Source organism: Muscardinus avellanarius (genome assembly GCF_963383645.1).
Source record: "Muscardinus avellanarius genome assembly, chromosome: 1".
Classification (NCBI taxonomy): Eukaryota; Metazoa; Chordata; class Mammalia; order Rodentia; family Gliridae; genus Muscardinus; species Muscardinus avellanarius.
In genome coordinates, this window is record NC_137786.1 from 68,808,414 (window position 1) to 68,832,169 (window position 23,756).

The 23,756-nt window shown below is 37.0% G+C and overlaps 1 protein-coding gene across 1 annotated transcript in view; it reads left to right on the forward strand.

Moving 5' to 3' along the window:
• Nucleotides 1-23,756, forward strand: part of ATG10 (autophagy related 10) — a gene marked incomplete at both ends in the record, with an annotated part of 296,512 nt that overhangs the window by 195,365 nt on the left and 77,391 nt on the right. The window contains one exon of the mRNA XM_080706420.1: nt 19,756-19,853. Within this exon, the coding sequence (XP_080562546.1) occupies nt 19,756-19,853 (98 nt within the window). The remainder of the gene's footprint in view (nt 1-19,755; nt 19,854-23,756) is intronic.

A 23,756-nucleotide genomic window follows, 5' to 3' on the forward strand; every position in this document is an offset into this window, starting at 1 on the left:
TTTTTTTTTTTTTTCTCTCTCATGGCACTAGGGCTTGAACCCAGGGCCATTCTTTCTCTGAGCTACTTCTTCCTGAGATCTATTTTATTTTTTATTTTGAAACAGGGTCTCACTGAGTTGTGGAGATTGACCTCAAACCTGCAATCCTCCTGCTTCAGCTTCCCAGATACTGGGATTATCCATGTATACCTCCATGTCTGGCTCCTGTATTTTTTTATTTCCAGGGGAAATTATCACACTGTGGTGGGCATTAAGATAGCTTTTTGAATAGAAAAAATACTAAAGAAGTAAAAACTGGGGCGAGAATGGTTTAAGCTATTAATTACAATGAGCAAAAAATAATTTGACACATAATTTAATGTAGCATTTCATTTGATTATAAAGGATCTTTAAGAAAACTCATCTAACTGGGCTGGAGGTATAGCTCAAGAGTAGAGCATTGGCGTTGTATGCATGAGGTTATACGTCTGATTCTCAGCACTGCAAGAAAAAAAAAGAGAGAAATATAAATGTATATTATATTTATATTTACATCACAGTTAATCTAGCTAAAGTCATTATAATGAACTAGAACATACATTTTGCTTTGCTAAAAGGAAGTTCTAGGGATTGAAATAGGATCTAAAGAGCAAACAATGACAGTTATTAAGAAAATTTATAAAAATTATTTAACTAATATAAATAAATTCCAATTGAGAAAGAAAATTTAATGAGAATAATTTGTTGAAACTTGTACATTCCGGGGGTAGAGTAGGATACTGGGTTAGAACATGATAGGAATAGAATCACATTGAAAAGGAAATCAAGCCTTTATTTAATAATGTACTAAAGGAATAGTACAAAAGAAATGTGAAAACTACGAAGACAGAATTAGCCAAAAGGTTTATTTTAACCTGTGTTTGTACAAAACACCACATATGCACAAAGAAACAGATTTTATTTTATTTTATTTTTGTGGTACTGGGGATAGAACCCAGGGACTTTCTACCCCTGGGCTATACTCCCAGAGCTATTTTATATTTTATTTGGAAATAGGATCTCACTAAGTTGCTGAGAGCCTCACTAAGTAGCTGAGGCTGGCTTCAAACCTGTGTGATCTTCCTGTCTCAGCCTCCCAAGTGCTGGGATTACAAGCGTGTGCCACCACGCCTGGCTAGAAACAGATTTTAAATGGCCCCAGATGTCTGGAAAAGGACACAAAAGGTAATTAAACTATTTTTCTTACCCTTAAGAGACTATATTTTAACTTTCCTTGACACGTTTGTGCTTCCATATGGAAGAAACACCTCTTTGCTTTTACTTTTGGCAAAATGCAGCCTGTTTGATACATCCAGTAAAACATACATGAGTACCTACTGTGTGCATGGTACAAATTTACTAGCATATTTTTTAAAATATGCTGAAACCCCTCTGGCCTAACGTATAACTAATGTATTACTTTTATCCTTATTTATTTATTTATTTATTTTTAAATTCTTATTTATTTTAATTTTTTTAATTGAAAGTAAATGTTATACATTTAATCTGTATTTGGTGCCCCCCCCCATTTTTCCTTCCCCCCTCCTGACAATTAATACCCAGGGTAACCTTGCTATATTCGTACTTTTACACCTTTTTGAAAGTAGCCCCTCATTAATCAAGTTCAGCCTCCTTCCTCTCTTAGCTTTCCATTCAAACTTTGCTGAGATTTCCCTTCCATTATCTGGAGTCCCTCTGGTATCCCCAATGTTCACTAGTTTGGGCATATTAGAGGAAACATATGTCCCTTCTCTTTCTATGTTTGGCTGATCGCACTTAACATAATGCTTTCCAGCACTTTCCATCTTCTTACAAATGACATGATTTTGTTCTTCTTTATAGCTGAATATACTTTTCTCCTTGTTTAATGCCATTAGGGCAGAGCTATTCTAGTCCCTGCATTGGTGCTGTGTTGAGGGGATGGAGGCTGCATTCTCCATGGGAAGGGGTCAAGTTGTTTAATAAGGATAGTCAGGGTGGGGGACAGGGACTATGTTCTGGAGTATTGAGGTTTGAGGAAGGCCAAGAGTCCAAATTACTGAGAATTGGGGTAGAAGACTGAGAGATTGGGATCAAAACCTCAGAATACTCTGGACAGGATTGAAAGCAGTAAATACCTTTTATTTTAGAACCAACAGACCTAAGGCAGAGCCCTTGATCAGTAGTTGCATCTCAGGGTTGATGTCTCATGTATCTTGTAAAATGAATGCTGTTTCCCTCGGGATGTTTTCTGATTCAGCAATTCTCAAGTTGGAAGTATGTTCTGATACTGAGGAATCAAATATTCTACTATGTGTATATTTTCTTAATGTTATGGCTTTATATAAGTATGAAATTTCTAATATAAATGCAAAACATTTAATAAGTAAAGCTTAAAATCATTATTATTCACTTTTTATTTTGGTAAGAATTGTGCTAGTTGTTCTAGAAATAATGTTGAACATTTATTGATCCATCCATTTGTAAATATTTATGCATGAGGCATAAAGACATTTTGGAACACAGAGGTAAATAAATGAAGTTGGAGATGGATTATGCCCTTGAGGAGCTTACAGTCTACTGAGGGAAATAAGAGAGGTCTGAAACTGACTGTAATGAGTAGAACATGTTAAAGATTATAAAGGAGGTAAAAATTGACACCAGGGCTCAGAGGGCTGAGATGACTTTGAACTGGGGTGATCAGGAATGGCCTTGGTTGGGTTGGGAATTCATCCAGGTTAACAGTGAGAGAAAATAGTCCAGGCCCAAGGAGAAAACTAGGAAGGCAAAATTATAGATACTCCTAGGTCAGCCAGTAATGATGGAGACCACTATTACCAGCAACAACAAAGCATAGCTAATGTGGGAATCACTCTACAGTATAGAAAGAGAGTCTGTGTACAGATATATACAGTGTAATGGTGAAAAAATGCAGAGTCTGGATTAAAAAGCCTTGGTTCTGATTCTAAGCTCTGGTACTTACTAAACTGAATAACCTCAGACTAGGTATTGAAATTTCCTGTTTACTGTGTTTCATCTTCTGAAAATAAAATTGAGACAGAAATAATACCCACTTCATAGGATCTTATGGATTGTCTACTAATACATGAGCCTGGGCTTGACATTCAGTATTTTCAGTCCTGCCAGCTATATTATGCATCTCGATCCTCACAAGGACTTCGGAACATAGGAACTTTCATTATCTTCACACATAAACACAAAAACCAAGTGCTCAAAGATGTCAAATGATTTATTAAGGGCATATAGAAAACTGTGGAGTTCAGACTAAAACTCCATAACCTGTTTTCTACTGCATGATACTTTTATTCTAATAATTAAATGAAATTTAAGAAATATGTGAGTTAAAATTAATTGATATTATATGTAAATAAAAACAAGTTGTCATAATCTATACTTTTGGATTTTTATTCAGATTTTCTGAGATTAATAAAGATATAAAGTATGAATGTGGTTGTAGGAATAAATGAAAATTACAGAATTAGCCAGCATAGTAGCTGATATGAATGTACATGAACAATTACACTCATTTCATATCACAATATAATTTTCTCACTGAAGCAAAAATGAATTTTCTCCTTTGGTGGAGCATCATCTCTGCCTTACTGTGGAGTATGACATGAATTTTTATATTCTTTAAAGCTCTGTTGAAGACAGTCTATTGAATAATAGCATGTTTGATTGTGAAAAATTTACTCTTTCCTTTTTATTTCTAGTGATCACATCCAGGACATATATTCTTAAATATACTATGCATGATTTATGTCCTCTCTAATCTTTATTTAGGAGTTAAGAAATTTTAGTGAAATTATGGACAAGAAGGAAAAAGGTGACTGTAGTGTGCTTGCACTAGAGTTAGATAGTGTAGTGAAATATCTCATGCTATTATTGGATTCATGAAAACTAATAGCCCTGAGAAATTTAATTTAGGAAGCTGCACATTTTGAGTAATATATAGATTACTTGACTTGTAGGTTATTATTCAATTGAGAGATTTTATATGAAAATGCTAAATTAAATGCTACTGGCAGTCACTAAAGATTGTACTTTTTAATTATTCCATTTTTTGTCCAATGTCTCTTCTTTTGTCACTGGCATTTTAGATTGCTGACAGAACATTGCTTAGCTTAAATATATATTATCATTCCAGGTAATACAGGCACATAGTAGGCAGGCAACAAACACTTGTTACCTCAATTAACTATGACTACATTGTGGGTTTCTGCTAAGATTATTTTGGTTCTACTCCAATTTTTCAAGATTTTTTTTTAGCTTCTCAGCCTTGATGTGATGATTAATGAGATGTCTAAGCATGTTCAAATTGGTATTACTGAGTCTCTTGCTTCTAAAATTAAGGGGTTGTTAATTGAGTTTGTTTTTATCTCCTCTGACTGAAGCCAGACAGAAAATATAGACCTTGTTAATATGGATTAAAGTTCCTGTTTGGAGACACTTTATTTTTTTTAAATTTTTTTCTTTGTTGAACATAAGTGGTATACATTTAAATTATACTTGGTGCCCTCTCCCACCCCCCGCCCCTGTTTTCCCTTCCCCACTCCCACCAATGATTGTCCAGGGTAACCATGCCATATTCATAATTTTACACATATTCAGATGTAAACCCTCATTAATCAAGTTCAGTCTTTCTCCTCCCCTGTCTTTCCATTCAAGCTTTGCTGGTATTTCCCCTCCATTACCTGGAGTACCACTGGTATCCTCTACATTCCCTAGTTTGGGCATATTAGAGGAAACATATATACCTTCTCCTTCTGTGTTTGGCTGATCTCACTTAACATAATGCTCTCCAGGACTTTCCATCTTCTTGCAAATGATATGATTTTGTTCTTTTTTATGGCTGAGTAGAATTCCATTGTGTATATTTCCCAGAGTTTTGCAATCCATTCATCTGTTGATGGAGACCTGGGTTGGTTCCATATTTTGGCTACTACGAATTGTGCTGCTATGAACATAGGTATGCATATGTTGCTGTAGTTCTCTGAATTCAGCCCCTTTGGAAAAATACCCAGGAGTGGTAGGGCTGGATCGTATGGTGGATCTATTCCTAGCTTTCTTAGGAATCTCCACACAGATCTTGGAGACACTTTAAACTGAACTTGTAGGTACATAATAATGTGTTTTATGCACTTAACCAAGTATTTATTTGATGGCCATATTTTAATTTTAAGTTAAAGTTTTGGTTCTTCAGTTTTCATAATATGATAGGTATGTACCAAGTAATTCAAGTTTCTGCCCCATTTAGTTTCCATTTCTGTGATGTTGTTCTTTATGTGTTTGGCTATCTCAGTTCAGTGGTTTCAATGGAATTTCTGAAGTGTCCGTATTGTTTTGAAAATAGAACCACAAACACAGTTGAACACATTTGAGGTGTCAATAATATATGACAGGGTTTTGAAGATATTAAGTTTAAAAAAGGAGGGGGTGTTTTGAAATAAAAGAGCACAACTATTGTCTGTCACTATATATATATATATATATATATATATATATATATATATATATGCATGTGTGTGTGTGTGTGTGTGTGTGTGTGTGTGTGTGTGTGTATGTATAGTACTGGGGATTGAACCCAGGAGCATTCTACCTTCAAGCTACATCCCCAGCCCAGTTTTTTTTTTTTTTTTTATTCTTTATTTTGAAACAGGGTCTCACTTAAGTTTTGAGAGGCTCACTTAGTAGCCGAGGCTGGCCATAAATTGTGATCCTCCTCTCTCAGCCTCCCAAGTTCTGGGATTACAAGGGTGTGCCACCATGCCCAGACTATTGTCTGTCTTTGATAATGAAGGTGTGAGTTTTGGCTAGGCAAATCAACAATAAAGGCTTAGGAAAGAGAACCCACATACTTCATAAAGTCATTATTATCAAAGAAACAAAGATACACTTACCCAGATCTTTTACAGTGTAAATGATTATTGGCAACTGGAGAGATTCATAAAGACAGAGGGAAAGCCAGTTACAGACTTGCCAGTCACACTGACCAACTCAACACATTTTGGGAACTACTGGTTTTTGAAGCTTCTTCAAGTGCTGTGGCTAAAAGTTAGTAGATGGTTACCCATTAAAGGGGAATTTGTTTTGAGACAACAAAATCATTTAGAGCCACATATAAGGAATAAAGTGGGTATACTTCTTAAAGTAATTATTATTATTGTTTTTGGTGGTACTGGGGTTCCTGGAAACCCTTTTACCTCCAGACTACACTCCCAGTACCTATTTTTATACATTTTTATTTGGAAACAGGGTCTCTTAAGCCAGCACCGCTGACTTCAAACCTGCCAGATCCTCCTGTCTCCACCTCCCAAGCGCGGGGATTACAAGCGTGTGCCACCACGCCCGGCTAAAAGTTATTATTGAAGTCTGTTTGTGACTACAAATAGGCTCTGAAGGCAGTTGCAAAGGAGTAGTTTCTTTGACAGCATTATAGCACTGATGGAATAAATATTTGTGGAATAATCAGTCTCCATAGGTGACTATTTTGAAAAATGGAGGTCTTTTAAATATTTAAAACAAGCCAGGCGTGGTGGCACACACTTTTAATTCCAGCAGTCAAGAGGCTAAGACAGGAGGATTGTGGTTTGAGGACAGCCTGAGCTACTTAGTAAGGCCCTTTGCAATTCAGTGAGACCTGTTTAAAATAAAGAATAAGGCTGGGCGTGGTGGCATATGCTTGTAATCCCCACGCTTGGGAGGCAGAGGCAGGAGGATCGCGCAGGTTCGAAGCCAGCCGTGCTGGCTTAAGAGACCCTGTTTCCAAAATAAAAAGTATAAAAACAGGTCTGGGAGTGTAGCCCGGAGGTAGAAATGCTTCCAGAAACCCCAGCACCACCAAATACATAAGAAAGAAAGAAAGAAAGAAAGAAAGAAAGAAAGAAAGAAAGAAAGAAAGAAAGATTTAAAAATAAGGCTGAGGATATAGCTCAGAGGTAGAATGCCCCTAGGTTCCATCCCCAGTACTGATAAATAAATAAAATAAATAAATAAATAAATAAATAAATATTTAAAATATGATATTTTGTTATAAACACTTAAATTCTAATCCTTATAGTCTTACCAGGCCTACCATGTTCTAGCAGGGGGTATCAAAGAGATTTTACAGTGGTACTTGAGAATTAGTTAAGTTATAAGTCTATATGGAGCATATATATTTTTTTTCAGTACTAGGAATGGAACTCAGGAGTATTCTACCTCTGAGCTACACTCCCAGCCCTACTTTTTATTCTTTATTTTGAAACTGGGTCTCACTGAGTTGTGAAGGACATTACTAAGTAGATGAGGCTATCCGCGAACTGCAATCCTCCTGTCTCAGCCTCCCAAATGCTGGGATTGCAAACATGCACCATCATGCCCATCTTCGGAACATATATTTTGACAAGGATATTGTAATTGCTTACTGACTTTTCTCACTTTTCCTAAGGAGTGTAGATTTTGGAAGTCTGGAGAAGCTAATCAAAAAAGCAAACCTATTGAAATTATCCTGGACAGGATGGCTTTATATACATCATCATGGGGGCTTATACTGTGCTCTATTACAGATTTTTCTCTAGTGGTTCTAAAAATTGGGTTGAGGAAAGAATAGGGCTCATTGGCAGAAACACACCTCACAGAAATAAACTCAACCAGGCTTCACTGGCATTGGTACTAGGAACTCCCCTGAGGTAGATACCTTCCTGGGCTCCTGTCTCTGACTTTCTCTATACAGTTACGCTCCTCTCTGTAAGCCAGCTTATGCTATTTACTCCTGATTTTTGTGTCCCCATAACTTTGGCTTGCATGGCTGTGGCTTTCTGGGACACCAGCCCTGGTTCATATTTTATACTATCTTACAGGTCCAGCATTGCCCACACTGATCTCCATGCTGGGAATATAGCCAGGAGCTCAAGGTTCCTGCCCCCATGAAGTATACATTGTAGATGGAGGAAACCCTTAACTAACACATAAAGAACAGCAAAAATAATACTACAAAGTGATGTATCCAAAAAAGATAAATAAAGAAGCACTTATGTTTCACTCAGTTCAGATGCTTGAAGGAGATGTAGAATATGACACTTGGCAAGCCCAAGTTGGTTGGTGTCACTCCTCCACTGAAAACCCTGCAGTAACTCCTCATTCCAAAATCCAGCATCCTTCCCTAGAAAAAAGTCAATAATTATGATCCTGTATTAGGCAAAAGTTGAGCTACAACACCAAATGCACAAGTAATTGAAGATTTTTTTTTAAATAGATAAGTTGGAGCTGGGTGTGGCGGCATAAACTTGTAATCACAGCATTTGGGAGGAAGATCGTGGTTCTCGAACAGCCTCAGCTACTTAGGCCCTTTGTTTTTTTTTTTTTTTAATTTTATTTTATTGGTGCACTGTATTCATACATCATAGTGGGATACAAACTTTTGTAGACATACATGCACACATCGCCCAGTCAGCCCCCACCCGATCCCCACCCCATTCTCTCCCCATCCCTCCCTCCCATGCTTGGCTTAGTGGTTAACATCTAGTATTATAGCAATTTATCCAAAATTAAAAATGATAATCTCACATAACAGTTTCATTTGTCTGATACCAAGCTTTTGATGTCTTAAAGATAACATTTCAATATTTCTTTTTGCTTTCTTTCTTACCAGAGAATATTTTTTTCTTTTTTTTAGGTGAAACTATCATATATTTATTTTTCAGAAAAAAATCTATCCTGATATGGAATATGGACTCTAGATACCCAAAACAATCTCGAAGCAAAAACAAAGCTAGAAGATGTATATTTTCTGATTTCAAACCATATAAAGCTACAATAATTGAAACAGTGTAGTACTGTTCTAAAGGCAGATATATAGACCATTGGAGTTAAATACAAGCCTAGAGCTAACTTCTTCCCTATATTGTCAAGTTATTTTTGACAAGGTTTCCACGAAGATTTGGTGGTGGAAATAATAATCTTTTAACTAAATATTGTTGAAAAATAATAATTACATGGAAAAGAATAAAATTGGACCCTTACCTAATCCCACATACAAGTATTAACTCAAACTAGATAAAAGACCTAAATATAAATCTTAAGACTATAAACTTTTAGGAGAAAATCTGGGTCATAAAACCTCACAACATTGAAATTGGCAGTGATTTCTTGGATATGATTTCAATGGCACAGGCAACAGAAGAATATACAAACTCCCTAAAAAATAAAAGAAAATATTGTATATCCAAAGACAATGTAAACAGAGTTAAAAGTTACTAATAGAATTGGATAAAATATTTCCAAATGCTATATCTGAAGGTATATTAATATTCCAACTAGAAATCCTAAAAATTAACAACAATAAAGGCAAACAATACAATTTAGAGATAGGTAAAAGACTAACATAAATAATGAATCTCCACAGATAACCAATCTTAGTTGTCTGTTGGATGGAAAGTCTTGTTTCTCTGGTTCTGGTGAGTGTTACCTATTTCTTCTTTGTAGTTAATCTCTTTGAGTATTTTCTCTAGCGCTGGTTTTGAAGACATAAATTCCTTCAGTTTCTGTTTGTCATGGAAGCTTCTTATTTCTCCATCTAATTTGATAGAAAGTTTTGCTGGATAGGAAATTTTTGGCTGGAAGTTGTTTTCTTTCAGAGTTTGGAATATGTTACTCCAAGCCCTTCTGGCTCTCATGACTTGGTTTGGGAAGTCTGGAGTGATTCTAATTGGTTTGCCTCTGAATGTCACTTGGCCCTTTGTTTTTGTTGCCTTTAAGATTCTCTGCTTGGCTTCCACATTGGTCATTTTGACAATTATATGGCGTGGGGATCCTCTTCTCCGATCCTGTCTAAAGGGAGTTCTATAAGTTTCCTGGACCTGTGTATCAACCTCTTGCTCTATATTTGGAAAATTTTCTGCTATTACTTCCTTGAAGAGATTGTTGATCCCTTTGGTATCACTTTCTTTTCCCTCCTCTATTCCAATTATTCTTAGGTTAGTTCTCTTAAGATGGGCCCATATTTCTTCAATGTCAGATTCCTGCTGTTGAATATCTTTTTCTAGATTAGAAACTATGCATTCATTTTTGGATTGCTCATCTTCTAAGAGCGAGATTCTGTTCTCCATGTGGTCTAATCGGTTGTTTGTGCTTTGAATTGAGGCCTTTACTTCATTAATTGCATCCTTTATCTCTTTTTGGCTCTCTCTGAGTTCTTTTCGAAGCACCTCTATTATTTCTACAGTTATTTTCCTGATTTGATCTTCTAGAAATCTCTGATTTTCTGTTTTATCAGGTTCTGATGTTGTGGGGTTGTGCACATTCATTACTTCAGTGTTATTCCTCTTTCCCATGATTTCGGAGGTTTGTGCCTTCTCTGGGTTCTTCCCTTGGGTCACTATGGCTTCACTTAAGGTGCTCTGGATCTCGAGTCTGTATTTTCTCAGACCCTACTACTCCTTTACTGGGTTGTATCACAGAGTCTCCGACCCAGGGAGTTGATAGAGGCTGCTTTAAACTATAGGGGGGGGCCAGGTTGCACGTTCTCCTATGGTGTGATATCTCTGCCACCACCACTCCCTCACTGGGTCAAGTCCCAGGAGGCACAATACTGGGATTTCTCCTCTGTGGCCCGCAATTTGACTCACTGTTCTTGAGTACGTAGATGTAGCTGTACTGGACTTGGTGAATTCATTGCTGCTGCCGCCGCCGCCGGTGGCAATATGGCGCCTCTGCCACGCCCTCGGCCATGAGGCTGGCGTATTTTTTCTTCTCTGATTTTGATTTCCACTCTGAATCCCTGCAGCGTGTGCTGAGCTCAGCCACTGGGAGCTTTAAATGCTGTCTGCGCCGAAAGATCCCGCCTGGCTCTTCCGCATCGGCTCACCTCGGCTTGCTGTAGCCGTCCGCTGAGTTCGCCGCTGCCGCCGGCAGTATGGCGCTGCTGCCGCGTCCTAGGGCGTGTGTGTCTCCTCTGTGGCCCTGAGCTCTGTTCTCAGTCCGCTTTCTCTCTGGAGCCTGGTGGTTTTTTTGTTTTTCTGGTGATGGTGTTTTCTGGCTATGAAAGGCGCTCTTTTTGTGGTAATGGAGATTGGTTGTTAGCGGGACCCTTAAGCCCCGCTTTTCTCGGTCGCCATCTTCCTACTTAGGCCCTTTGCAACATAGTGAGACGCTGTTTCAAAATAAAGAATAAAAAATAGGCATGAGGGTATAGCTTGGAGGTAGAATGCCCCTGGGTTCCATCCCAGTACTACAAAAAAAGAGAGAAAAAAAAAAAAAAAGAAAGAAAGAAAAAATAGCTAAGTTGGACTTAATCAAAAATTTAAAATGTTATACCTCAAAGGACACCATCATGAAAGTGAAAGGATACCTCATAGAAATTGAGAAAATAGTGCAAATAAATATATCTGATAAGAGACTTGTATGTAGAATATATAAGAACCTTTATACCTCAATAGTAAGACAACCCAACTAAAAAAATAGGACAAAGGATCTGAATGTACATTTATCCAAAGGTGATGTGAAAATGTGTTCAACGTCATGCATTATAAGGGAAGCACACATCAAAATCACGACAAGTTGTCCCTTTACACCACTAGGATGGTAGTGTATAATGAAAAATACAAAAACAGTATCAAGTATTGGGAAGGATGCGGAGAAATTAGGACTCCCATGTACTGTTGATGAGATGTCAAATAGTGAAACCATTTTAGAGAACAGTCTGGAGTTTCTCAAAAGACTAATCCTGGAGTTACCATAGGACCCATCAATTCCATTCCTAGGTGTACAGTCTAGAGAAAAGGAAGCATATGTTCATGCAGAAACTTGTACATGAATGATCATAACATCATTATTTATGATAACTAAAAAGCAAGTGCCCATCAATTTATAAATGGATAAACAAAATGTGATAGCCAAATGAATCTAATTTGGTTACAGAAAGTAATGGAGTACAGATACACTACAACAGGGAAACCTTGGAAACAGTAGGACGAGTGAAAGGAACAAGCTACAAAAGACCCATATTGTTATGATTCCAGTTATATAAAATGTATAAAATAGACATGCTTAGAGAAACCGGAGGTAAGTTAGCAAATTAATGGTTTCCTGTGACTGGACAGGAGGAGGGATTATGAGGAATGACTGCTAATAAGTTTCAGGTGATAAAATGTTCTAAAGTTAATTAATGTGATAGCTATAGATTCGGAGACTACCATTGTATATTTTAAATTGGTGAGTTGTATATGTGTGAATTATATACTGCTTTATTTAAAAAATAGAATTCCTTTAAAAGCCCTGGGAATGATTCCCTGACCCTGCTTCAGGGTGGCCTTTTCTTTGGCTCATTCTCCCTGGAACTCTCTGCCCTCTCAGTCAGGAATTTACATAAAGCCTCCCAGTGTTAGCTCAAAAGACACTTCTTAGCGAGGTCTGAAATTTCAGACCCTCACCCCCATCCCCGTCAGCACTCCTTAGTCTACTCTCCTTTTTTTTTTAACCATAATATGTATCACATATTAACAAACTATATAATTTACACATTATGTTCATTGTTTATTGTTACAGACACAACCACATCTAGAGTATAACCTCTAAAAACCATTCCTTTGCTCACTGATGTATAACAAAGGTTGAGAACAAATGCTTGGCATATAGTAGGTGCCAAATTATATAAATATCTATTTCTAATTTTAGCTCCATATCTCATTATCCCAGGGAGAATCTTGATGTGGTGAGATACTAGTTCTATCTTGAATTAAGAGTTATTTTTCACTTTGACTTAGAAATTTAGTTCTAGGGAATTTATCAAAAGAAAATAATTGAAAAGAAGAAAAATTGTTATGGCTTACTTTGTGACTACTTTGTGCCAGGTACTATTTCAAAGCTATAATAATTTAAATGACCAACAACAGAGGGATACTTAAATACGGTGCATTATCTTACTCTAATATCTCATAACCCAGTAATATCATGATTATTTTTAACCAGTAAGGGAACTGTTTATGTCATAATACTGAATAGGAAGTTTATATATAAGCTTGGATCTATATCATTGATTTAGCAAAACTTTCTTGCCCACTTAAGATATCCTAAACTCTGATCCAGGTACTGGGCACATTCAGGGATAAGAATAGTCAAGATCTCCATGGAGTTGAGAGACGCTAGAAATGATAAATGTATAAACAAGAGAGAGAATTTCAGAGATTGGTACTTGTTAGGAAGAGAGTTCACCCGGGCAAAGAATAGACTGGTTTGTATGTGTGCTAGTATTGGGAAGAGGCATCAATATATTAATGTGTTGGTATTGGAAAATTGCTTTGATAATTTCCAAAGTGTAAAATATAGTCAGAGCTTAGGTGCTGTGCTAGCACTCAGACAGGGAGGGGGCTGCAGCGATTACAATGCAGAGTTCCTCTCTGTCTTTGCCCTTCATTCTAATCATTAGCCTATAGTAAAAGCCTTAGAGTCAACTGAAGCCATTAGCCCTAAAACTACAATAGAGGCAACCGGTGCCTCTGTTTACCACCTCTCCTCTGGGATCTGGCCTGGGTATAGGAAAGGTAAACTTTGTGTGGGGCTTCAAAGCACCCTAGTTGATGAACAACCAATACTGCCCAATACAATAGACCTGAGGGCAAGGTAGATTCTTGACCCTTGCACTTAGTACGTGCACTGTCCAGAGACAGAGAGGCACCACCTGGCTAAGGAATAAGTAACTAGCCCATTGCCTTGGTAATGGTGATGAGAAAGATACCAATACAAAATCTATTTAAGGGTTGAGGTCCCCAAAAGGGACGGGAGTTCCGTTTTCGGGCTCCCCAGCATGCAGGTCAGCATGCTGCTTTTTCTCTTCTCTATTTCCTACTGATGTATTTCCTACTAATTTTGTAATAAAGATATGTTAAAGCTGCACTGAGCTGCCTGTTAATTTTTCTATTCAACCAACCTCAGTTGAATAAGAAAAAGAACCCCACCATTTCAAACCATAATAGTATGGGTCCGTGGTGGGATGGAACTTCCACCTTGACCAAGGACTGGTTCATTGGGAAGAATGGCAAAGACAGCCGGTCAGCAGGGGCTGGATTACCTAAGTGTTTGGATATTATACTGTGGGAGGAAGAAAGCTAAAGCACAGCTCTCAACAGAGAAGTTACATTAGATCTGTGTTAGAAACCAGCAGAGGCAGGGATCAAGCTCTGGAGAGTGGAGGACTGACAAAGGCTATGTTGGAGGCTTGAATTTGAACTTGAGTGCAGCAGGAACAGAACGGAGAGACCAGAGTTCAAAGAAACTTAGAATATAATCATAGACCATATTTTTCATTACAAGATATAGACTGAGGAAGAGAAAGATATAGAATGACTCCTGAGTTTCTGGTTTTGCAGCACTGTATGGGGAATGGAGAAAAAGCATGGCAACATATCAGTTTGGGGAGTTTATGATAAAAATTTCATGAAAAAATTCTCCTTACTGTAATTTTTGGTAGGTGCTGAGGATTAAGCCCAGGGCCTTGTGCGTGCTAAACACATGCTCTACTAGTGAAATATACACCCAACCTTCATACTATAATTTCTGGAATTAATTTAAAATCAAGGAGCTGGGTATGGTAACACAGGCCTGTAATCCCAGTACTAGAAGGCTGAGACAGAAGAATCTCAAGTTCAAGACTGGCCTCAGCAATTTAGCGAGACTCAGCAACCTAGTGAGACCCTACTTCAAGACAAAAAATAAAAAGGGCTGGGGGTATAGTTCAGAGGCAGATGATCCTGGGTTCAATCACCTGTTTCTGTCTCTGTCTGTTGACTGTCTCTGGTCTCTGTCTGTCTGTCTCTGTCTGTCTGTCTGTCTCTCTCTCTCTCTCTCTCTCTCTTACACACACACACACACACACACACACACACACACACAGTTAAAAAGTTAAAATCAAGGAACATAAAGAAATACACTTATATTAGTCACTTTGTTTTTATTAAATGACATAGAAAGAGACTAATGGTACTAATGTGGTAAGTAGTCTCTTTTTTTAAGAATCAGGAAAATCAACCTAAAGAAATCAGTGGCCTTTCTTTATGCCAACAACGAATCCACAATGAAAGAAACAAAAACAACAATTCCATTCACTATAACCTCAAAACCAATAAAATACCTAGGAATAAACCTAACCCAAGATGTAAAAGACCTCTACAACAAAAACTATAAAACATTAAAGAAAGAAATTGAAGAAGACCTTGGAAGATGGAAAGATCTCCCGTGCTCATGGATAGGCAGAATAAATATCATCAAAATGGCCATTCTGCCAAAACTGATCTATAGGTTCAATGCAATTCCCATTAAAATACCAGTGACATTCTTCAGAGACCTAGAAAAATCAATCATGAATTTCATATGGAGAAAGAAAAGACCTAGAATAGCCAAAGCAATTCTCAATAACAAGAAACACGCAGGAGGCATTACAATCCCAGACTTCAAACTATACTATAGAGCAATAGTAGTAAAAACAGCATGGTACTGGCACAAAAACAGATATACTGACCAGTGGATTAGAATAGAAGATACAGAAACAAACCCACACATCTTTAGTCAATTAATCTTTGACAAAGGGGCCAAACACATACGCTGGAGAAAAGACAGCCTTTTCAACAAGTGGTGCTGGGAGAACTGGCTAACCATTTGTAAAAAGATGAATCTAAACCCCTATATCTCACCAAACACAGGAATCAACTCAAGATGGATCAAAGACTTAGAAATTAGACCTGAGACTGTGAAGCTAGTAGAGGAAAGCATAGGTTCAACACTACAACATATTGGCACAGGCAGTAACTTTCTCAACAAAACCTCCAAAGTTCAGGAAATTAAAGCAAGAATAAACAAGTGGGATAACATCAAACTAAAAAGTTTCTTCTCATCAAAGGAAACTATCAATAACCTAAAGAGGAAGCCTACAGAATGGGAAAGGATCTTTACCAGCCACCATTCTGATAGGGGGCTAATATCCAGAATATACAAAGAGCTCAAAAGACTCTACACTAGCAAAACAAACAACCCAATCAAGAAATGGGCAAATGAACTAAATAGACACTTCACAAAAGAAGAGATACAAAGGGCTAATAGATACATGAAAAGATGTTCTTCATCACTGGCCATCAGGGAGATGCAAATCAAAACTACACTGAGATTCCATCTAACCCCAGTCAGAGTAGCAAGCATAAAGAAATCAAATAACAACAAATGCTGGCGAGGATGCGGGGAAAGAGGAACTCTTTTACACTGTTGGTGGGAATGCAAACTAGTTCAACCACTATGGAGATCTGTGTGGAGATTCCTAAGAAAGGTGGGAATAGATCCACCATATGATCCAGCTATACCACTCCTGGGTATCTTTCCAAAGGAGTTGAATTCAGAGAACTACAGCAACATATGCATACCTATGTTCATAGCAGCACAATTTGTAATAGCCAAAATATGGAACCAACCCAGATCACCATCAACAGATGAATGGATAGCAAAACTATGGGAAATACACACAATGGAATTCTATTCAGCCATAAAGAAGAACAAAATTATATCATTTGAAAGAAGATGGAAAGCCCTGGAGAACATTATGTTAAGTGAGATCAGCCAAGCACAGAAGAAGAAGATACATATGTTTCCTCTAATATGCCCAAACTAGGAAACACAAAGAATACCAGAGGGACTCCAGATATTGAAGGGGAAATACTAGCTAAGTTTGGATGGTAAGATAGGAGAGGAGGAAGGCCGGTCTTGATTAATAAGGGTCTACACTTGAACATGTGTAAAATTATGAATAAGACATGGTTAACCTGGACAACCATTGGTGGGGGGGGAGGGGAAATGGGGGCGGGGGGGAAGGGCACCAAATATAGTGTAAATGTATACTATTTATGTTCAATAAAAAATTGTTATAAAAAAAATGGGTGGAAAAAAAAAGAATCAGGAAAGGTTAAAAGCACATAATTTCTTATTCATTTTAATGATAAGTATTTTTGTGATATAAGTAAAAGTACATTCAGTTTTTATGTTTAGAACTTATTTGCAACTACAGTGAGTATTGTTTTTGGTTGACCATATCACCATATCATTTTTTAATTCCAGTAAGCTAAAGAACTCTTTTTTTTTTTTTTCCCTTGTGGATTTGGCCCATACACTCAATTCTAGTATCAAATCTGATGAAAATTCTATACTATTTGTTTTGGGTCTTTCCATAGTGTTGTTGGACTGCTTGTTACTGCAGTTTGTATGAATGTTTCTAGCAGAGTATGCAGTTTTTTTTTGTTTTTTTTTTTTTACAGTGGTAACATCCAAGTCATATATGCCATATTTAGATTTTTTACTGAAAAAATATTTTTTGTGGTATTGAGGATTGAACCCAGGAGGATTATACCTCAAGCTACACCCCTAGCCCTGTTTTGCATTCTTTATTTTGAATCAGGGTCTCACTAAGTTGCAGAGAACCTCATTAAGTAGCAAGACTGGCCATGAACCTGCAATCCTCCTGTCTCAGCCTCCCAAGTACTGGGATTACAAGGGTGCACCACCACACCCAGCTTGACTGAAATAGTTTAAGGAATAAAATTAAAACCATTACAAATTATCAGATAATAAGCCAAGAATTCTTCTCTAGGTCTATAAAGCTTTCTTTTTCTTAGAGGAAATAATGTTAAGGAAGATATTCTGTCATTTATTATATTTAATAAGTATTTAAAAAACATTTACAGCATTTTTGTCCTCAAAGGCAGCCTGGGAGAGCCTGGATTTATCAGTCATGAAACTTGGATACTGACTTTGACCTAGTTGTGAATTGACTACATAATTTTGTGGATGTGTATTTCCTAAAACCTTGATTGCCTAATTTATAAAATTAGTAGTTATATCAACTTTAACCTTTTATTATCCCACTACTTGATTTCTTCTATCTTTGACATGTAAAAATTATTTTAAAAGCATGTCATCTTTTTGTAATTTGATTATTTAGTTTTCTATTTGACACTGAAATATGTAAGATCTTATTTTACCCTTCCAGCATCAACGTTAACACACATACACGTGCTCATGCATATTTTGAAGATGTGTAGTGCTTATCTTGAGAGCAGAGTTTGGCCTTACTCTGTAAATGTGTTCAGAAAACAATATAACACAGATACTGAAGGCAGCTTGTTTTCAACTTGTAGCTAAACATGACATTCAAATGTTAATTGGATGAATAAATCTTGTTCATTTTACAGACATGGAAATGTCAATGGAATAAAACTATTTATCACAAGATAATGGTTTTCTGCTGCCAGATAAATGCCAAGATGAAGATACTTATTGAAAATGTATCAAATATTCCTTTGCTATTTATTGAAAAGAAAGGTTGAGGAAAAGTTCAACTTTTCAGGTCAAACATGAGAAATGCCCTGTTTATGCTATTAGTATATTACTATATCAAAAATAATATACACAATGTAGAACCATGGGTTTATTCTAAGAAATAGCTGTCTAGAAGTGAATCTTTTAGCTTTGAGAATTACTAGAATAATGAAGTTAGGGCTAGGAAGAGATGCCTAATATTTATTGAGATCTTATATGCCTACCACAGTACTGGGTGACTTCACAAATGAAAACTTCATAAGAATAAACTTTTAAAAGATTATTATCTTTGTTTTTATAGGTAAAATTAAATCAAAATAACTTGCAATTACATAGAGAGCAGTTGCCAATATAAGTGTCTAAAATTAGCCCAAACTCCAAATCTAGCAATTTCAGTCAGCACCCTGTATTTCTACTTGTACTGCATAAATCTGAGTACTACCATGCTTTTTTCTTTTGCTTGTTTTGGGGGCGTTTAGTTTGGGGGTAGATTATTTCCCCAATTCTTATTGCACTTGATGACCAAGTTTTTCTTTGAATCTAATGATTCAGTATATTTTGTATTATCTTTAAGTGATCATCATGCATTTGCCTAAGGAGAAGCGCATAACCTCTAAGTGCGAAGGGTGCCATAGCTCTGAATGGGCCAAGTAGCACAAATTCTAGTATTTATACATGTTCTTTCCACCAGGGTGTGTTTTAAAAAACGTTAGGTAATTCCCTCGTTCTGCTTTCTGTTTTAAACTTAGATACCTGTTTTCTTTTTTAGGTATTTTCAATATAAGTGCCATAGTTCAAGGCCAGTGTGCAGTAACTTAGCAAAATCCTGTTTCAAAATAAAAAATAAAAAAGAACCGGGGGTGCAGTTCAGTGGCAGGGGGCACCTCAGTTCAAACTCCAGCATCCCCTCAACAACAAATCCCAAAGGCAATGTAGGGCAGATACTTTAACTGCTACATGGATACCAAGGATAAAAGCTTGAATGTTTAAATTTTTCTTGAAAAAAATAGTAATTAATACAGCATTTTTTGGTATATAAGTAATGTGTAAATTAGTAAAGATTTTGTGTGTGTGTGTGTGTGTGTGTGTGTGTGTGTGTTACTAGGGATGGAATCCAGGGGCTTTCTACTGCTGGGCTACACTCCCAGATTTATTTTATATTTTATTTGGAAATAGGATCTCACTAAGTTGCTGAGAGCCTAAGTAGCTGAGGCTGACTTCAAACCTGCATGATCCTCCTGTCTCAACCTCCCAAGCACAGGGATTTATTATAAGCGTGCGCCACCACGCCCGGCACTAGTAAAAAATTTTGAAAAAGTCTTAATACTCTTTCAGTATTTTGGATCAACACCAAGCACAATTGTATCACACAGATTCCTAACTCAGTCTTGCCATGCACTTTTGCAGATGGGAGACCTTTATCCCTGCAGGACATATGGGAAGGAGTCCATGAGTGCTATAGGACGAGGCTGCTGCAAGGACCATGGGACACCATTACTCAACAGGTTAGTGTGTCTTCATTTGATTGTATGCAGTTCTTTCCTCTGCTCATCTTTTCATCTGGTCTCTCACCCACTCCTTTCCCTATTTCACTCTTTTATATCCTTACAGATTGCAGTTAAAAGGCAGTTTCCTTAAAAACACTTTTCCAGATCCAACTTGGTTTAAACTTGTAAAACACCCTATAATTTTCCTTCATGGTCCTTATCACAGCTTTGAATTACATATTTGAATGATTTTTTTCCCCCTTCTTGGTACTAGGGATTGAACTCAGAAGGATTCTATTTCCAAACTACACCACCGTCCCTTTTTATTTTGAAACAAAGTCTTGCTAATTTGGTGGGGTCTTGCTAAGTTATTTAGGCTATCCTTGATCCTCCTGTCTCACCTTCCAAAGTACTGGGATTATATGTCCTCCTGATTTTTTAAAATAATCAATGTCTATCTGTTCTACTATTTTGTGAGCTCACTTGCAGGTGAACCATGTTTGCACCAGTACAGGACTTATCACATAGTACAAAATGTACCCCATAAATGAAAATAGAAGCATAGAAAGTAACTACTAAGAAATAGATACATTAGCTTGTTTTCGATGTTTCACTCATAGGTACATTTGCAAAAAACAAATAAATAAAGAGAACTTTTGATTAATAATAGGTTTGTAGCCAAACGTGGTGGCGCACACTTCTAATCCCAGCATTTGGTAGGCTGGACAGGAGGATCATGGATCAGAGACAGTCTGAGCTATTAATTATTTTAGAAATTTAAAAATACTCATCACCTTGCAACCAATCCTACTCTTCTTAAAAATAATTTTTACTGAAATAAAAAATTTTTTAGTTTTTTCAAGTCTCTGTTAAACTTAATGAGAGTTTCCGCAAATAATGACTTTATCAGCCATTAGAATTTTCATGCCTTCTTATATATTTGATCATAATAATAGCAGTTTACCTCCCAATCAACATAAGAATCTAGCATCTCATAAGTAATTCTTCAACATTGACTGCAAGAGACCATTCTCGAGGTTTTAGCTGAGGGCAAAACTAGCTTTAAGTATCTTTTACACTGCTCCTCAAATTAATCTTTTCTTTTCCTTTCCCACTATCACTCTTCTAGGTGAAGCCCCCTGACCTCACCTGGAACAGTTAGTAAAGCCTCTCATCTTCCTGCTTCTCTCCTCCCTGGCCCTTTGGGTTAGTTTAACCATGCTTCTGCTGCAGCAGGTCTCCCAGGGCCTCGGGGATACTGTCTGGATGCCTCTTGTGGGCTTCCATGGCTTGCACTCCCTGTTTTCATCTGTGCCTTTAAGTTTATCTTCTGCTCTTCTGTGCTACACAGACATAGCCATTCATTCCTCTGTACTCAACCAGTGCAGTTTGTTCCTGGAATTCTTTCAGGTTTAATGCTTTCCCTTTATGTGCTATTTCCTACCTATTTTTTCATGTACTTCTCTCTCCAAAACTACTGGAGCTCACAAAAATGGCTCTCTCTGAAATCTAAGTTCTGCAGACCAGGCATATGAGGTTGCTATGAAGAATGGTAATGTGATATATAAGCAGAGCAGCCCTAAAGATTTTTGGCAAGAACATCTTACTTTATGCAAACTATTTTACATTAACCTTTAAGTATGTCAAGGTGAGTGCTGAGACTTTCAACTTACAATGTTTTTTTAATGACCACACACTGTCCAAAAAGGTATAGAGTCAGAGTCCACAAGACCCAGAAAATATTTGGTTGTAAGAGTCAAGGAATATGGCAGAGGACAGAGAAAGAAAGTATCCAAAATGTATATGCATTTAACTTAGCACCTTTTTCTTAGTTCCTTCTCAATTACTTTTTAATTGTGTTTCTAAGCCCAATTCTTTTTCTTTTTCTCTCACTAGCAGCCCTATTATTAATCTCCTCAATGTCAGCCTATAGAACAATTTCTGGTAGTCTATGTAATTTTGCATTTTAATTCTACCTACCTCTGTACTGACTCATGGAAAAGGAACAAAATTTCTAATTGAACTGTATTTCTTAGTTCCCTGATCTGTTGTGGCCAATAGATTTCTTTTGTTTGATAGAACCCCTAAGTTGTTAAACTAACTAAATAAACCAATTTATACATTGATTACTTTTAATAGAATTGACTAATATATTTCAATTTGTGTGTATTTGAATGGACCATCTTTTACCTACTTGCCATAGTACTGGTAATATAGATAAAATTCTATCAAAATAAGCATTGCTATTTCTAACAAGGCTGGGGCTCACTTAATAGGAGGGATATTTGATATAACCATATGACAACTCAACTATAAAATTTAGATGGTTATTTGGGATTTTTCTTAGTGGGCTTGATCTGTGAACAGGTGTCCTACTTCTAATAAAAAAATTAGAATTGAACTTTAGAATTGAGCTTTAGAATCGCTCAACTCAGTTCATGTCCAGCCATTAAAGAATAAACAAGGGAAACTCATTTGTAGCCATTGCACTATTTACTATTTGAAAGTCATCATATGTATATATTTTGATGGTCTTGATTTTTAATCCCAGATAGGCTAATGGGTAGTATTTTTGTCTTTTACTTTGCTCAGAATCTTTGGGAGAGTGGGTCTTCATTTTGGTAAGACCTTGTGGAGAGAAATCAGCATGTCCTTAATCAAGAGAGGGAGGGGGCATGATACAGCCAGGGAGAATAAGCTGGTAGCATATTGGTGGTGCTGAATTGTTGACACCATCTTTCAGATTCATACTAAAGAACCATTAGCTTGCAGACTGAACATGATAATGATATCCTGTTCTCCAGAGTGGCTTAAAAACAAAAGCAGCCTTTGCATAATATAAAATGCATTTCACTTCATTTTCAGGCCTGATTGTACTCATATAGTTTGTTGCTCTTCATCTTTAGTAATCACACTTCTCTTCTCTCAGCATTTGTCTTGATGATAAGGGCCTGTTCATGTCAGACATGAACCCTCTCTTAAAGACAAGCCACTCGTGAATCTCATACATTTGATTATGGTAATTACTCACCTGCCTTTGTCCAACCTTACAGACTACCTATTATCTCAACCCTGCAGACTAATAAAGAACTTCTGAAAGAAAGTTAACAGAGGCTTAGGTTGGATCTGCCTTGGTACAGTGAATGTTCCAGTAATGATTACTGAAAGGTATGGGCTCTCTGTTTTAGGCAAAGAGTTCCTTTGATCTTGGCATGGGCTAAAGTCACAAGGTTAAACAAGTATATATTCAATTTTGTTTGGCAATGTGTGTGTATATATATTTATGAGTGTGTAGTGGTTAGATAAGCAATTTCTTCTTTTTTAAAACATTGTATTTTGTCCGGGCGTGGTGGCACACACTTGTAATCCCCGCGCTTGGGAGGCGGAGACAGGAGGATCGCGCAGGTTTGAAGCCAGCCGCTCTGGCTTAAGAGACCCTGTTTCCAAAAATAAAAAAGTAAAAAATAGGTCTGGGAGTATAGCCCAGAGGTAGAAGGGCTTCCAAGAACCCTAGTACCACCAAAAATAAAAAATAAAACATTGTATTTGGGAAATTTTTTAAAAATACAAAAGTAGAGATAATAGTTTAATTCACTTTGAAGATCATGATGATTTTACTTTGCTGCTGGGGATTCAACCCAAGGCCTTACTAATGGTGAGCAAAAGCTCTACCACTGAGCTATAGTCTCAGCCCCAGATGATCTTATTTTGGGGGGGTATTTCACCAGTCTAGAATTTTTTGAAGCAAGTCTTAAAAATCACCATAAATATTTAAATAAGTATCTTTAAAAGGCAATGACTTTACATTAATGCATATAGCATTTTCCCATGGAATATTACTCAGCAATAAAAAAGACCAATTAGGAATACATTCAACAACCTGGATGAATCTCTAGAAAATTACACTGAGTACAAAAAGGC